Source organism: Xyrauchen texanus, chromosome 12 (genome assembly GCF_025860055.1).
Source record: "Xyrauchen texanus isolate HMW12.3.18 chromosome 12, RBS_HiC_50CHRs, whole genome shotgun sequence".
NCBI classification, from domain to species: Eukaryota; Metazoa; Chordata; class Actinopteri; order Cypriniformes; family Catostomidae; genus Xyrauchen; species Xyrauchen texanus.
Genome location: NC_068287.1, coordinates 30,211,511 through 30,228,166, shown reverse-complemented (window position 1 = coordinate 30,228,166; position 16,656 = coordinate 30,211,511). Strand labels below are relative to the sequence as shown.

At 37.2% G+C, this 16,656-nt stretch overlaps 1 protein-coding gene across 1 annotated transcript in view; it reads left to right on the top strand.

Annotated features, from left to right (window-relative positions):
• Positions 1–16,656, top strand: part of cacna1ia (calcium voltage-gated channel subunit alpha1 Ia) — a 208,435-nt gene that overhangs the window by 146,715 nt on the left and 45,064 nt on the right. Inside the window, exons 15-23 of the mRNA XM_052139594.1 lie at positions 1,647–1,807; positions 2,198–2,683; positions 3,927–4,027; positions 5,353–5,476; positions 6,125–6,193; positions 12,546–12,724; positions 12,871–12,997; positions 13,672–13,797; positions 14,420–14,509. Of these exons, the coding sequence (XP_051995554.1) occupies positions 1,647–1,807; positions 2,198–2,683; positions 3,927–4,027; positions 5,353–5,476; positions 6,125–6,193; positions 12,546–12,724; positions 12,871–12,997; positions 13,672–13,797; positions 14,420–14,509 (1,463 nt within the window). The remainder of the gene's footprint in view (positions 1–1,646; positions 1,808–2,197; positions 2,684–3,926; positions 4,028–5,352; positions 5,477–6,124; positions 6,194–12,545; positions 12,725–12,870; positions 12,998–13,671; positions 13,798–14,419; positions 14,510–16,656) is intronic.

The window sequence follows — 16,656 nt, the reverse complement described above, 5'->3', positions numbered from 1 at the left end:
TGTCTCTTGAAAAGCTGGTCAAAAAGAAAAATAAATTAATCTCTGTGAGAAGTGAGGACATGATGTTATGAATAATGCATGTACACGCTGCAACTTTCAGTGGCTCCCCACAGACTGAAGACAAACTTACATGCTCCTACCAGTGTCGCCTGGCATGAGAGGAGGGTTAAGATATACCAGAAATCACAGAAGCTTGAAAGTTTAATAGGCTTGGCGGAATATACTTGTTTTTAATTCCACACCACTAAAGCAAACAAGTTGTTTAACCTCATTGTGCCTTGCGATAAGCCAGCTACTCTAATGTTTACTCAGAGTGCTGTGTGCTGTATCATTGTATACAAGTGGCGGCTGGAGCTTTTCAAGACTTGGAAAGCACAGCCAATTTTCTTTATTTTGGTGTCTGCAGTGTTGTTTCCAAAAGCTGTTTTTCAATCGTCTACTCAGTGAAATTACTTAATAGAAAAAATGGACCAAGCTTAAAACTGTAGTAATGCAAAATAACTGCAATAAATAAATTAAAAATTCCAAAAGGCAAAAGATAAAAAAGTCTTTATCTCTGACCTCTGAGCACTAATTGTAGTGCCAGATGTGGTTTTCTGCTGTTGTAGCCCATTCGCCTCAAAGTTTGACGTGTTGTGCATTCTGAGATGCTACAATTGTACAATTGAGTGGTTATCTGTGTTACCGTAGCCTTTCTGTCAACTCGGACCTGGCAGGACAAAAATATTTTAATTGAAATCCAAATGTCCAATAAACAATCAGATGCTTTTTCAAATACATATGGAAAACATTTTGCTTCCATAAACTTGCAGTAAAGCACAGTGTCCCAAAATGGCAGGACCCAAAATGACTTTTTTCCAAAAGTTTTAGGTGTCTGCCATAAACTTTAATAGAAGCAATATTCAGTATGGCTCTATATGGGCTCTATATGGCCATCTGTCCAATTACATTTCTGGACATGTTCATTCAGAAAAATAACAGATTACATTACTTGAACAAACTGTTCAGTATTCCTGTAATATTTTTTTACATTTTCTTTGTTAAAATATGCTACTGAAAAGCACCAAGAGTGATATGTAATTCATATATATTATTTGTACCTATATTAAATCTGAAGCAGCAATGGAGATAAACAGCGCAATAGTGACATGTAATATTTTACAAATTTATTCCCTAAAGTACGATACCAAAATGCACCAAGAGTGATAAGTAATACAGTATATATAGATTATCTGGTAACATTTTGCAACAAGATTCCATTCGTAAAAATTGGTAAATGCATTAGGTATCATGAACTAACAAAAAACAATATTTTTTTTACAACATTTATTAAACTTAGTTAAGGTTATTTTCCAAAAATGTAATGGTTCATTGTTAGTTCATGTTTGTTCATAATGAATTAACTAACTTTATGTCAACATACAAATGGCTGACTTATAGTTGATTCTGCATATTAAGCTGGGATATAAGAAAGAGCTTTGACACTGAAAATATTACAAATTTCAGCTTTTTATTGCCACATAGGTGTAGCCATGCTTCCCATGTAGTCTTAAAGCAATCACCACTGGTGTATACACAGTGAAACAGAAAGAAAGATCGAATGTGTAATCAGTTTTAGCCTGTGCATTTTCCTCTCCTTTGTGCAGATCCCAAGATTTCTACTCTGACCCCTAATGGGCATCTGGATTTGGCACCTGCACCCAACACCATGGGCATGTTCCCATCTGAAAGGTTGAGCTTTGCCCTGGGTTCTCGCAAGAGCAGCGAGAGCTCCCTGGGCAGGGTCAGCCTGGAGCAGACAACTTTGGTGAGCCATTTTACCACAGTCATCCTGCCATTCATCAGAGTTTCTTGCTCTCCAAGAGGGCAGCGGGTGCTATATCATACCACTCCAGCAATTCATACGCCTTTAAAAAAGCACAAAGAACACAATTATTATCCATCAACTGTGCATGTATTAGCATTTATCAAGCCATTTACTCAGACACTTACTCAGACACTTTTTTCAGACACTTACTCTGCACTTAGAAAGCCATAACTACTCGTCTAGCTGGCACTATATTAGCATACATACTGAGGGTCATTGAGTAGGCACTTGGAGAGCTGAGAGCAACTTATAAGCCATTTAAAAATGGTTTAAATAAACAGTCCTTGTGAGAATGTTGGTGATCTAAGTGTACTTGTTCTTATGCGTCAGTGTCCTGGACGAGTCTCTTTGTACCACAATTGGGGACAGCCTGCACGGCAAGGTGTATGGAGTCGCAGGTCAAGTTGGAACAGCCTGGGTCAGTCCTCCAGATGCCTGGGAATGGAGATGGGGGGAGGAGGGGGCAGTTTAAGGGTTCGTAGCCCTCATTCCCACCCTGCTGAGCAGGAGTCCCTGCTGTCTCCTCTGCCCCCTCCCCTGCTTCCTCATTTGCTCTCTAGACGCTTCGTCCCACACAGAGAACGGCGGGCACTCTCTCTGGAGCTCCCAGAGCTGCTGCAGGTGCCCGGGCAGGTCTTGCCTCCTCTGCTCCCTCGGCAGGGCAAGAAAAGTTTCTCCGGGGGTCTAGGATGTGTTGGGGAGCACCAGAACTGTAATGGGAAGACATCCTCAGTTCAGCCACAGATCATCAAGGAAGTCTACCCTCAGGTCAACACACGCAAGGACAGGGAAGATTTGGACGATGAGCTTGATTATGTAAGTGTCCACTGAGCTATCTGAGGATATTCTGGAGGCTTTGTGGTATCCTTGAGACCTTGTGAGTTGATTCTACATCAAATGTAGAACCTAGAAGTAATCATTTATTTCATGGTTAAAGTAATAGTTCACCCCAAAATGATTTGCTCAACCTCATGTTATTCCAATCCCATTTTAGTTTCTCTCTTTAGGGAAAGACAAAAGGAGATGTTTAGCAAAGTGTCCCTGGTGCATTTTAACATACAATAAAAGTGAGTGGGATGGATTCTGTCGAGCTTAAAAAATTGCAAAAAGCACCATAAAAGTACAATAAAAGTAGTCCATATGACTGCGCAATGTATTACACGTCTTCTGAAGACAATAGCTTTGTGAAAGAAACAGACTGAAATTTAAAGGCATGCTTTATCAAAAAATAAAAAATAATTTATTCACCCTGCATGTTGTTTCAAACCCAGATGACTTTCTTTTCTCTTTGGATGCTGAATATTAGCCTCTGTCACCACTCACTCTCAATGTATGGAATATAAATGGTTTTCTGCCTGGTATCTTCTATGGTGTTCCCATGTTTGGAATAACATGAGGGTGAATGCATGATGACAGAATTTTCATTTTAGGGTGAACTATGCTTTTAAATATGTTTTTATGGTTCCTTTAGTGTGCTTTGTCATTTTTGGAGCTCAACACTGTCCGACTCATTCAATTTAATTGCTTTGAAGTTCATGAAAGTCATTTTTGAAACAATGTGAGGGTCAATACATTAAATGATGCATACAGAATTTCAATTTTTGGGAGAACTATCCCTTTAAATGACAATTTTAGTGGATTATCTGTGTATTTAGGAGTTCGAATTGTTGCAGGTATATAAATAGTGAATTCTCCGATCTTGCAGATCTTCTTGAAGCAGAGCCAGTTTTCTATACAATAAAACAGTCCACAAAACAATGAAAATCTCCCAATTAATATCTGTTGATGAGGAACACTAACAGATGGCAATAGGCTCTCAGTTTTTAATTTACAGCCAGCCTCATGTTTTGTAAGCAATTAAGAGTAACATTATGGCAGATGCAAAGGGACCTGAATCATTGCTCTGTTTCATAACTGCTTCAACTATCATAACCATTTCCAAGAAACTACTTCCACCCTGATTACTGCTAATCTCAGCCCTCATTTTGCAATCACACTGCTGCACATTGCCACCAGATCATAAACTGATTTACAGAATACATCTTTTTTCTGTTGGCAGAGTCTTTGTTTCCGGATCCAGAAGATGTTAGAGGTGTACAGACCAGACTGGTGTGAGACCAGAGAAGACTGGTCCGTCTTCCTCTTCTCTCCTCAAAACAAGTCAGTCCTTTCACTATTCTCTTAACTATCAATACATTGCAACCCTTACAAACACTACACCAAAAGAGTTGTGGAAAGATGTTTCACCCTTTGACCTTGTTTGCACACATTATTTATAACAGTGGTTCTTAACTGGCCAGTTGCAATACAAATATGGGTCGCAGATCTGTCCTTATATGGTCAGCGAAGGATAAATTCTAAATGCAAATAATACAATGCCACCATATAATTGTTTATACTATAGTTAAGATGGCAAAATAAATTGGCTAATCAATGTTTAGAAGGGTGGAGAAAATGCTTATTGTATCTTTTGTTGTTGACGTCAAAGACTGTGCTTCTTATCAAACTCATATGGTATTTTGGCAAAATTAATCTGTCACTTGGTAACCTAGCCAAATTAAACAGATGCCAACATGGACAGGTGGTGTGTCATGCCCTCATCCTTGAAAACCATGAACAAAACTACACAAGGTAAAATAAATTGCATCTAGACTCCATTAAATACAGGTTCACTTGGAGTAAGAATAAACAATTTGTTTTTGCTGCAAATTACTGGCTGCCAAGGGCACGAAACCATTGAAATTCAAGAACATCTTGTATATTGCATATTATTGGGTCTATGCAGTACATTGGCAATATGGTAATATTAATAGATTCCAATGTTTGATTTTAAGAACATTTGTGTTTACTTTTGTACAATAAACCATTTTGTTTCTGTGTTGGGTCACCATTTAATGTCCAAGGTAAAATCGGGTCTTGAAGCTTAACCATTTGAGAACCAGTAATTTGTAAAATTTAAAAAAATCACTCATGGGTTTTGTTAGGTAAAAGTCTAAATACTAAGCAAATTTCAAGAATGCAGCTGGAAAATGTCTGTTATTTATAGAGCCTGACTTGAAATGAAGGCGATAAGGAAGCTTGTGTCTCAGGTTGCTTCCCATAGTGGTGCTGATCAGATCTTTGAGTAGAGGGAGAGATACCCACACACTTCTCCTTCTCTCCTCACAGTAACTCAGCCAGCAGTTATTCTGCTATCCCTGCCTGATCAATAGTACTGATGGCTTGCCAGCTCTTTAGTGAGTGGCTTGATTAGGATATTGATCTGTGTCAGTAAGATGGGAACCGATTATTCCCACCCTCTGCATGCCAGCCTGCTTTTTTCCCAAATACCTTTGCTGTGAGGAATAAATTAGCTGTCTTGTCTTTTTATGTCCAGTTAAAGTTTGTGTTGCAAGAGAAAAATGTTGATTTGTACTGTAACTTTCGAAGCCTCTGCTTGTTCATTTATGTCATTTTCTATATATCTGTGTTCATCTATTCTTCAGGTTCCGATTGCTGTGCCAGTCCATTATAGCCCATAAGCTATTTGACTATGTGGTGCTGGTGTTCATCTTCTCAAACTGCATCACTGTGGCTTTGGAGAGACCCAAAATCCTTCAGGGTAGCCTGGTAAGACTGAAACCTTTCTTAAAGGGAACTTCCATTCAGATTTTAAAGGAATAGTTCATACACACACACACACACAATGATGTCATTACTTACTCCTCTTCACTTATGCATACATTGTTTTGTTTTGTTTATTATTAGGCATTTTAGGCATTTTTAAAAAATCTTTATGATGCTTTTCCCATAAAAAACTATTAATTGTGACCACATTTGTCAACTCCAAAAATGAACATTATAATACAATTAAAAAAGTCCATACTTGTGCTATATTTCAAGTCTTTTGAAGCCAAATTGCACATTTTTGTGAGACTGAAGTTTAAGCCATTAGTCACTGATAATCTTTTCATGTGAAGCTCATGTCTAGATTCAAAAATGTGCATCGTGTTCGGTTACTACACGTCTCTGACCTTTTTGGAGCTTGACAGACATCAATATGTTGTATCATTTCATTGTTGTTTTGAAAGAACTGTGAAAACTTTTTTGAACTAAAGAATGATAATAAAGGACAGAAATGTAAATTTTTGTCTGAACTAAATCCTTATACTTGTGTTGTAGTACTGTATGTTGTACACTATATAGTATTTCCCTTCTCTTTGCATAAATCTGGTCTATATTTCTCTTTATCTCTACCTTCATCTTCTCATTCTGCAGGAGAGGCTTTTTCTCACAGTGTCCAATTACATTTTCACAGCCATATTTGTGGGGGAGATGACTCTCAAGGTAAATATTTACATTCACAGCATGCAAACATTGTGGTAATTTCAGGGCTGAAATGTATAGATACAATTTTGTTTAATAGTATTGCATAGGAATAATATAATTCATTCAGTTATGCATAAAATCCAGTGGGTTTCAAAATTCTGACACCACATTGAAAATCTCGGGTTACATTTTTAAAAATGTAAATCTGGATAAACAATGTTTTAGAATTCAGTAAAATATCAAACGGATGTTCAAATTAATAAGAAATTTTCGAATTCTGCACTATAGCCGCTTTCATGCTTACAGCCCTTTCCGGAAAGTTAATGCTATTTTTCCATTTAGAGGTTATGTGCCGATCGAAAAAAACCTCATCTGTCTACAAGATGCAGCAGTGATGACGAGTGTGTTGTTAATTTGCTCAACGAGAAGAAACCATTCTAGACACTAACAAAATTTAGCAATTCACCGACTGGACATGACTGGCAGTATTATAATTTAGGGTTGATTAGAAAGAATCGATTGTAGAAAAAAAATATTAACGGTTAAAACATGTTATCAATTGGAACAATACTGTTTGTACACTCACTGAGCACTTTTTTAGGAACACTATGGTCCTAATAACGTGCTCAACATGGTCTTCAGCTATTGGAGCCCATCCGCCTCAAAGTTATATGCGTTCTGCATTCTGAGATGCTATCCTGCACTACAATTGTACGGAGTGTTTATCTGAGTAACCATAGCCTTTCTGTCTGAGTAAACTCTAGAGAGTGCTGTGCACGAAAATCCCAGGAGATCAGTAGAGGAATACTTAAAGCCACCTGCCTGACACCAACAATCATGTCACATTCTAAATCACTGAGATCACATTTTTCTCCATTCTGATGATTGATGTGAACTGAAGCTCCTGACCCTTATCTGCATGGTATCATGCATTGCATTGCTGCTACACGATTGGTTGATTAGATAATCACATTAATATGTAGGTGTACAGTTGTTTCCAATAAAGTGCAATTTATACTACATCTCTAATCCATCTCTCATGTCATCACCTCGTTCTCTTGCTCTCTCATTTTCATTCTTACTTTCTCCTCTGGACCTCTTGAGGTTGGGGGATTGGGATTGCTGGCTCTCTCACGAAGAGCAATTAAGCAATGATATTAATTAGAGCTAGTTTCCCCTTTCAGATGCAGTCAGTCACATAGCTTGGCCCATCTATTCAGCTACGAGCACTTGGCACTTGTAGGTCATCAATTATGTAAACTAATCAATTATTAACCAATGGAACAAACGAAGGATAGACCTGTCACAAGTGCTGCTGTGTTCCCAAAGGTCCAGGCTGCTGTGTGTAAGTGTCTGTGTTCATGAATGTAAGTGATGATGCCAATTGGCCTCCTATTTGCCTTTCCTCTTCAATTATAAATTATTAAATTATAAACACCCCAACTGTCTTTCTCTCCTCATGCGTCCAAGATTTGATAATCCATGATTATATTTTGGATTAGATGTGTTTATGAATTTTACCTAAAGGGTTAGTTCACAGCAGGGACATTCACAAGGGGATGGCTCGGTTGCCCTCCTGAGCTAAGGTGTCCCTCTGGAGAAAGAAATGGTATTTCCAAATATTCATTTGGCAGACCCTTTTTATCTACAGTCTCAAAGAGATTTATACATGATGAATAGTTAAAAAAAAATAAAAAAGTTTGTTTATGTAAACATACGCTAGATGACCGTCTTCAGCTGTTGCTTTTTGTCTCTAGATCTGTAGAGCAGCGGAACAGGTGTGATAGGGGGAGGGGCACTTGACACTTGAGGGGGTCCAAATGCAAAAAAATGTGTTTAAATTAGTATTGACATTTCTTGATCAGGCTCAAATGCACTAAAAATGCATTAGTGCATAAGGTGAACGCCCGGATCGCATAGCTAACGTAAGTCCTTAAAAATGAATACTTTTATTTAATTTTGTTGTTAATTGAACTTAAATGTAGGCTGTCCTATTACTACAATTTCTGCACAGCTAATTTCTAAATTTATCAAATAAATGATAAAATAATGATAAAGTGAGCCCTTCAACTGTTACTGATCTGAATATATGAAGCAAGCTGTATTCTACAATTTACCATTGATTAAAGTACACATACATATATAAAGCCCATGTCAGTCCTATATATATATATATAAATAACAGTGGAGGCTGCATAATGTGTTTGTAATAGAATAAGGACGGGCAAGGAGGAGGCGGTAACCGGCTGAACAGTCAATGTAAAATTCAATGATATAAATAATAACAACATAAAATATAAACAAACAGACACACATTCAGTGTGGCTGCATGCGTCTCTCTCTCTCCTGAACTGGCTCGCCCGGTCCTCAACCACTTCTCCGCCTTCTTGCGGACGCCAGCTCGCTCCTCCAATGGCGGATGGTAGCAAGTCCTCCAGCCCTTGGTGGATGGAACCGGATCCCTCCTCCCTCACAGGATTTGGCACCACACCAACAGTATAAGTATAGGCAAGGATGAGGCGGGAACCAGCTGAACATTCAACGTAAAATTGAATGATATAAATTAACCTAAAACAACATAAACGTGAATCTGCGTCTCTCTCTGTCTCTCCCGAACTGGCGCCCCTGGCTCTCCTTTATCTCACTCTCCCTCTGATCAACTGATTCAGCGCGGCCCCTGCATCGTCATGGCCCGGCCACGCCCTCCTCCTCGTCTCAGTGTCATAACACCAGGTCTGCATATCAGGCCTCACATTATGCTCTGCATATTTTATACTGTATGTTCAAGTTGTATGTTGTGTTGCACACTGTTTATAGTATCACACCTATACAAAAAAGAAGACTGAGCGAGAGAGAGAGGAGAGAGAGAGAGAGAGAGAGAGAGAGAGAGAGAGAGAGAGAGAGAGAGAGCTGAGGGATGCTGCTAAAGGGAGCAAGCAAGCAGGTGAATCATGATGCAAATATATAGCAAAAGATCCTGCAAAGTGCACACTGTGTCTCCAGTAAAATATTTGTTCTTCAAAATCATTTGCCATGGGAGGAAGTAATGTAAACTTTGTGTTTGCAAGTAAAGCATATTTTAAGTAAAACTAATATTGATAATTAGATATTAACTAATAGCATATTAAGATATAGACAATACTATTACAATCACAATGCACCAGGTCAGAGACTGAGTTCTGAGCATCAGGAGTCAGGTACTGGTGAGAGTCTCTCTTCTGTCTGCATAAACCTGTTTTCCTTTTTTAGAAAGGAGGAATGTTGACTATGCTCTTTTTTTATATATATATAATAAACGTGAATGGAGACTGAGAATGTCTGTCTCTAACATTCTGCTTAACATCTCCTTTTGTGTTCCACAGAAAAAAGAAAGTCAAATGGGTTTGGAACAAAATGCGTGAATACAGTAAATGATGACTTAATTGTGATTTTTTTGGGGGGGTGGTTAATTTAGCCCTGCAATGTTAATTTTCAATAAATATACAAGAATTACAAAAATGATGTTTAAAATAGTTATAGATGAACTATAGCATATCACACTGCCGGACACTGCTGTCACACTTTGAAACATCCCAAACTTCACAGTCAATATATAACAGATGAGGCAGAGCCTATCCTTTATCTAGGACGTTTTTAATGTATTGGTGCAGTGGGAGACATAAGTCAAACTATGATTCCACCTTTCCTTCGGTAGCCAGCATGTCAACAATTACAGTTCAAATCATTGGGGAGAGAGGTTCTGCAGCTGCTGCAGAAATATACCGGTATAACATAGCCTGAGGGACAAAGACTTTTTTTACTGTCCCCAACATACCTACACTCCACTAATAGGACTTCAGCAAGCAGATCTGCTCTCACTCAAATATCATCTCCTTTAATTGCTAGCATGTGAGAGTCACATTACTGTACTACCTTATACATCCCTGATTCATCATTGCTTTTATTGGCAATATTGTAAATAAACTGTTAGGCTGAGACATGTAAAGCCCAAATTGATCCTAAGAAAGAGCAGATATGTGTTACAAATAGGTATCTAATTTATTAAGTTCACAGCTTAATCTTGGTCTATATCTGTTTTTTTTATTTAGTCTCGGTGCTCTTCAAACTTTTTGATGTCTGACTGTGCATGTGTGCAAATTCCTTTCCTGTCATTCGTCTTGTTAGCGTCACAAGAATCAGCCTCAGAGGCCTAAAGCACGGGTCACTTTGGAGCTTCAATGGATTTAGTATTTTCTTCACTTTTCTTGCATTTTTCGCTAATGGCATGCTTTAAAAGTATCAATGGTAGATCTCACAGCCATCAGCAGTTCCTTGAAGGGATTATCATAATATTGTTCTAAACCCATATGACTTTCTTCTGTGGAACAGAAAAGGAGATTTTTTTTTTTTATATTGCAGTCTGTATTTCAATACAATGGCAGTGGATAGTGATTCACTTTCAAGCTTCAAAAAGGACGCAGTATAAAGTCAAAGTATCATAAAATTCCATGCCTCTCATGCATCATATTCCAAGTCTTCTGAAGGTATACAATAAGTTTTGGTGAGAGAGTTGCACGATAATGAGTGCAGGAAAAAAGCTGGTTGACACTGGAAAAAAAAAATTGCATTGTTTTTAGTGATAAACTACACAAGCCCTCACATGAAAACGCTTTGTCTTATTAGTGTTTGGGTTATGTGAAAATTAATGTGAAAATTAATTACCATTTGGATGTAAATTCTATCCTCATGTAAATTTGATTTCATGACGATCTAGTTTGTAATAGGCTTGGGATTGATGCCTTTTTCATGCATCGATATTCTGAAGATTTTCCCAATGATTATTTATATATATATATATATATATATATATATATATATATATATATATATATATATATATATACAAGATTTGTTTTTTCATTTCACAATAGTCTGTCTTTTCAAACATATTTCTCAACACAACTTTGGTAAAGCATGAGTGGCAGGGTAAATTAAAGGGGGTTGCACACCGAAGGTGTCTGACATATGACATTGCACATTCTAAATTGCAAAAAAATGTATTTCTATGAAGGTATGTACACACACACCACAGGCTCGCCGTCTCTCATGGCTGCTTAAAAATCTGCGGTACCACGGAGTGCAACTCACAGAGTTTTCCATTAAATTTGACACAAATCATTATCAAAGGACAAAGAGTGTTCACTCTAGCCATCAGTGGATGGTGTATTGTGTATATGCATCTTACATATAGCCTACACAATGTATTTTCAGTTACAAGTATGTCTTTTTGTGATTTGACAGCTTGAATTAAACCTCTTCAAAGATACATTGAGAGAAATTGCATATTCATTTCTAATTGTTCAGTTTGCACAGTTAATCCAGTTTCATACACAAACCTGCAAACTCAGTCACTTTCATTCTTGAATTACAAAAACCTTTGTAAGTTTTGTATGCATCCTGTGCAAGAAGCTCTAACATACCCATTATATGTTGTGATACCTGTGCCTTGCAAACATGGTTGGGTAAGTTACTAAAAATAATGTAATCCACTACAAATTACTATCTACTTCTCCTAAATAATAATCAGATTACTTTATTGATTACTTCATTGAAAAAGTAATCACATTACTAAGAACTTTACTTTGAAATTACCTTCTAAAACACTTTTAACAGTTTTTTAGCTCAACAAATTCAAAATAATGTACTTTCTCCTTGATCATTGTCACACACCATTCAGCTGTCACAGAAATGCAAACAGACATAGATATAAACATATGAATGGACATTTGAACTGTATTACACATAAATCATATTTGTTTTAAATATTCGTAACCCAAGTTACTTAAAATTACTTTCATCGAAAGTCAGTAACTGATAACAAAAATTCTAAAGTAATACATTACACTAATTTTAGTGCCTAAAAGTAATTTGATTAGAGTAACTAATTACTTTTTAATATGATTTCACCCAACACAGCTTGCAACCTGCTTCAATAAATGCTATATCACCTCTTGTGGTCTCCCAACGCTATTGCCCCAGACATTCAACAGAAGCCCAACTGAGTAAATTAGAAAGCATGCAAATTAGGCTTCTAATTTAATTGTCGGCTAATGTAAATATATAAATTCCTCAAAAATATATTGATAAAATAACATGCCATATAAAATAATTGTTATATCGATATTTTATAACATGCCTAGTTTGTAATAATTATCTGGAGCCCACTGCCTATGACCAATTTATAATTAATATGATTTTGTCATGTAATACGTCATTTTGGAAAAACAGAAATCATGTTGTTTTCTGTACAGAGCTGTAGCTGTGTTACGTAGCGGAAATGCTGTCATTATGAAGGTGTACCATTTCTCTCTATGTTGCCATCTCTTTGTAGGTGGTGTCAATGGGTTTGTATATAGGAGAGCAGGCGTACTTGCGCAGCAGTTGGAACATTCTGGATGGTTTTCTGGTGTTTGTGTCTTTGATTGACATTGTCGTGTCGATGGCAGGCGGGGCTAAGATTCTTGGGGTGCTCAGGGTTCTCAGGCTTCTGCGCACATTGCGCCCCCTCAGGTAAAAAGCAGCAGTTGCACGCATGCATGTGGTGTCATCCAACGTATGCCTGCTTAATAACATTCCAGATGATTTGTAGCTCACATATGAAGCTCTCTTTGGATTGGATGGCGTGAGAGCGTCAAATGTTTCTTCACTTCTGACAGGGTTATCAGTCGAGCTCCTGGCCTCAAGCTGGTCGTGGAGACTTTGATCACCTCTCTGAAGCCTATAGGAAACATAGTTCTCATCTGCTGTGCCTTTTTCATCATCTTCGGCATCCTGGGAGTCCAGGTATAGAACAGAGTCCCTCATGCCTTTTTTTGTTTTTATTTCTCTGATTTGTTTTGTTTTGTTCCTCATTTTTTTTCTTAACCTCACTATAACACCAAAATCTAGTGAGCTGCCTACAGAGGCTGCATTTTAAGTCATCATAGATGCACTCCCGAATGGGAAAGCTGTTCCAAAAGGTAGGCAACTTAATTCTGATAGCTCATTTTGGGTAGATTCTAAGGCAGCATTTTGTATAACCTTTGTGGATAATGCAATCCCATAATACAATATTGTGACATGTTATGGCAGATGAGTTGAGAGAAGTGTTGATTATATCTAAAATATTTGGAAAGAAGTTATACAGAAAAATATATGTGTAAATAAAATGGGTTATTTTTTTTTTATATTTGTGGGTGCCATGTATTATGCTTATTATTATCACGGCATTACCAATATGCTAACGCCATGCTAATGCAGCTATTCGAATGACACAAAATGTAAAGTGCACCAAATCAGTCATTTAGTATATTAGGATGCTGTTTTTTAACGCAGCTGTCTTTTGACAGCAAAGCAGCTCAGTAGGTTTTGGAACAAAATGAATGTATTTCTTTTTCCCCATTACTTTCTTTTGTCTATGCTTGAGACTTGTTGTGCTGAGTGACATGAAGTGTGTGCTGTGTCTTTTGCCTGAACAGCTTTTCAAAGGCAAATTCTACTACTGCCTGGGCCTGGATGTCAAAAACATCACCAACAAGTCTGACTGCCTCTTGGCCAATTACAAGTGGGTCCATCACAAGTACAACTTTGACAACTTGGGGCAGGTTTGTTTGCTCTCTGACTAAAGGTCCATAAGATTGCATGAAATATTCACAATATTTCAAATACTCTGTTTAACTTGTTGTTTTTGTGCTTGAGATACCTTTATTGGTATAAACTGTGTGTGTGTGTGTGTGTGTGTGTGTGTGTGTGTGTGTGTGTGTGTGTGTGTGTGTGTGTGTGTGTGTGTGGTTTACAAGGAACTTTTTTAGGTTACAAACTGGTAATTACAAGGTTATTATGCTATAAATGTGGTTTATAAGGACATTACAAGTGTCCCCATAATTCAAATAACATTCTAAACAATGTTTTTTTTTTAAAATGTAAAATGCAGAACGTTTTTTGAGGGTTAGGTTTAGGGGTCAGGTTCGGGGATAGAATCTATAGTTTGGACAGTATAAAAATCATTATGTCTATGGAGAGTCCTCATCAGGATAGCTGCACCAACGTGTGTGTGTGTGTGCATTTATATCAAAATGATCCTTAAATGTATCTTTGCATCAAATGTGGTCTTCTATCTGTATATGTCCTTGCACCTGTCTTTGTTCACGGCCAATCTATCTTTGTTTGTCCCTCTGTATATGTCCATATGCACATGCATATCTGTACGTGTGTATGTTTTCACAGGCTCTGATGTCCCTGTTTGTGCTGGCTTCGAAGGACGGCTGGGTGAATATCATGTATCACGGTCTGGATGCGGTGGGAGTGGACCAGCAGGTAGAGTGCCCTTCAATATCATGTCAGCTGCTTTTCTGCCTTCTCTGCTGACATCCCAACAAAATAAACCATGGTTGAATTGCAGTATGCTTACTTTTAGTAAGAATGAAAAATATCTACAGAGCTGGTGATAGTAAATGTACAATATTAACCCCAAAAATTATGCACTTTGTAATTGGGGGGCAAAAATGTAATTGAATGTAAATACATTTATTGTGGCATAAATGTATTTACACAGAAATCATACCATGTATCACATGTTAGAAGTCATTAGTTGACTTTCATGCACTTTCGACAGAAAACAAGATGCTGATAGTGGCATGCAAGAATAAGGGTAGACTGTGGTTGATCTAGACTGAGGAGCAAGAGTAAAAATATAATGCAAGCATCCATTGTTTTGAGCCAGTAATCACATATTAGTGTAGTCATAACAACAGTATTCTACCCATAATAATCATGTAATAATAATATATAAAAAATTATATTTTATTTATGTATTTTTTTGATGTCTTATCCATATATAAGTGACTTACAGTGTATATACAGTATTTTATCAGTACATGTGTTCCCTGATAATTAAACGTATGACCTTTGTGTTGTTAGCATCAAGCACCTGTTGAGCTACAGGAAAACACACAAAATTCACACAAAACTTATTGAAGGGGAAGTGACACCCCCCAGATTATTCCTTTACCTTTGACATGCTACCATTCTGGACACACCTAATGTAATCTTGCTTACTTTGTAGAACAGTATAGGACTTCAGCCATGACGCAGACAAAATGAAATAATTTTTTTAATCATTTATTTTCATACTTACTAAAGTGTTTAAAGGTCTCTGAATAAATCAAAAGTCACTTTATTTTTTTTAAGAGTGTTAAAAAATAAGTGCATATTTAATCCTGAATGCAATCAATCAGCTTCATGAATACTAACAGGTTTTTGGGCTTTGGAACTGATAAACAATGACTTTCAAGAGTCCTCGATTGAAAAAGCGGCAAGCTTACATTGGTTAGCAACCAGCGCGTAATGATTTAAGTGCAGGCTTGCAGCCAGACCTTCTCCCACAGGAAGAGCCCAACATCTCCAGGGAGACAAATGCAAGGGAAAAGAATATCATGGATTAAATAGCATGTGTAATTTCCCCACTGCATCATCTCTATCACACCAGAGTCCACTGAATGATGTTATCTATGTGTAAAAGCAGATGGAAATGTCCCAAATACCATGTGCTTTCTCATCCCATGTTTTACAATGAGCTAATTTAGACTTTGCCATCTTTGTTTTGCTCCACGCTGCTGCTAAGCAACCAAGTAAAAGCTCCGCTAAAGTTCACTTAAATGTAATTTGGCCAATTTCCCTCATGCTTATGAGTGTCTACCTGTTGTTTTATTGACAGGGCAGTGTTGATTATCTTGTTGAATCAGTTTCTCATGTTGTTTTTTTTATCTATTTTTCCAACCCATTCTCACTCCCAAGGTGTCAAATACTGCTGCTTGGGCGAGAGACCTGGGCATCACTATGTATACACCAAAGATGCCCCTTTTCCCCATTGCTTTCAACAAGACATCTTTGTCTTCAATACACTGACACCAAGGCCATCAAAATGTTTATTATCATGAATATATTTTGTGAGCTAAAAAGTGTCAATGATTGTAATTTTATCTGGTTATTTCTGAAGAAACTCAGGGCATTTATTACTTTAAATGCATGCTCTTTACTTGCGAGCGCATATAAATAATCCTGTCCTCAGCAAGAGGTCACAATGTTAAACTGTCAAACAAAGTGTTTACAAATTTAACAAATTCATAAATATAAATATCAACTGAAATTTAGGGATCTATAAGACATCAAACAATACATAAATTACAATTATAATGATATTTTCCATAATCAAATTTATGTCCTCACTTTGCATCACCTCTTTTTTTATAATCCTCAATAAATCAGACAATGTATACCCCTTTCCCACTTCCTGCTCATGATAGATGCACCTGTAGGACACATGGTATGATAATTTATATTTTTATATATTTCAAACAAACAATGTTTAAGTCTTTGCGGTCACAGATTGAACATGTCAACTCCATCATCCTGTTGTGATCATTTCTGTTTAGATCTGCGGAATAATTTTGGCATTTTAGTTT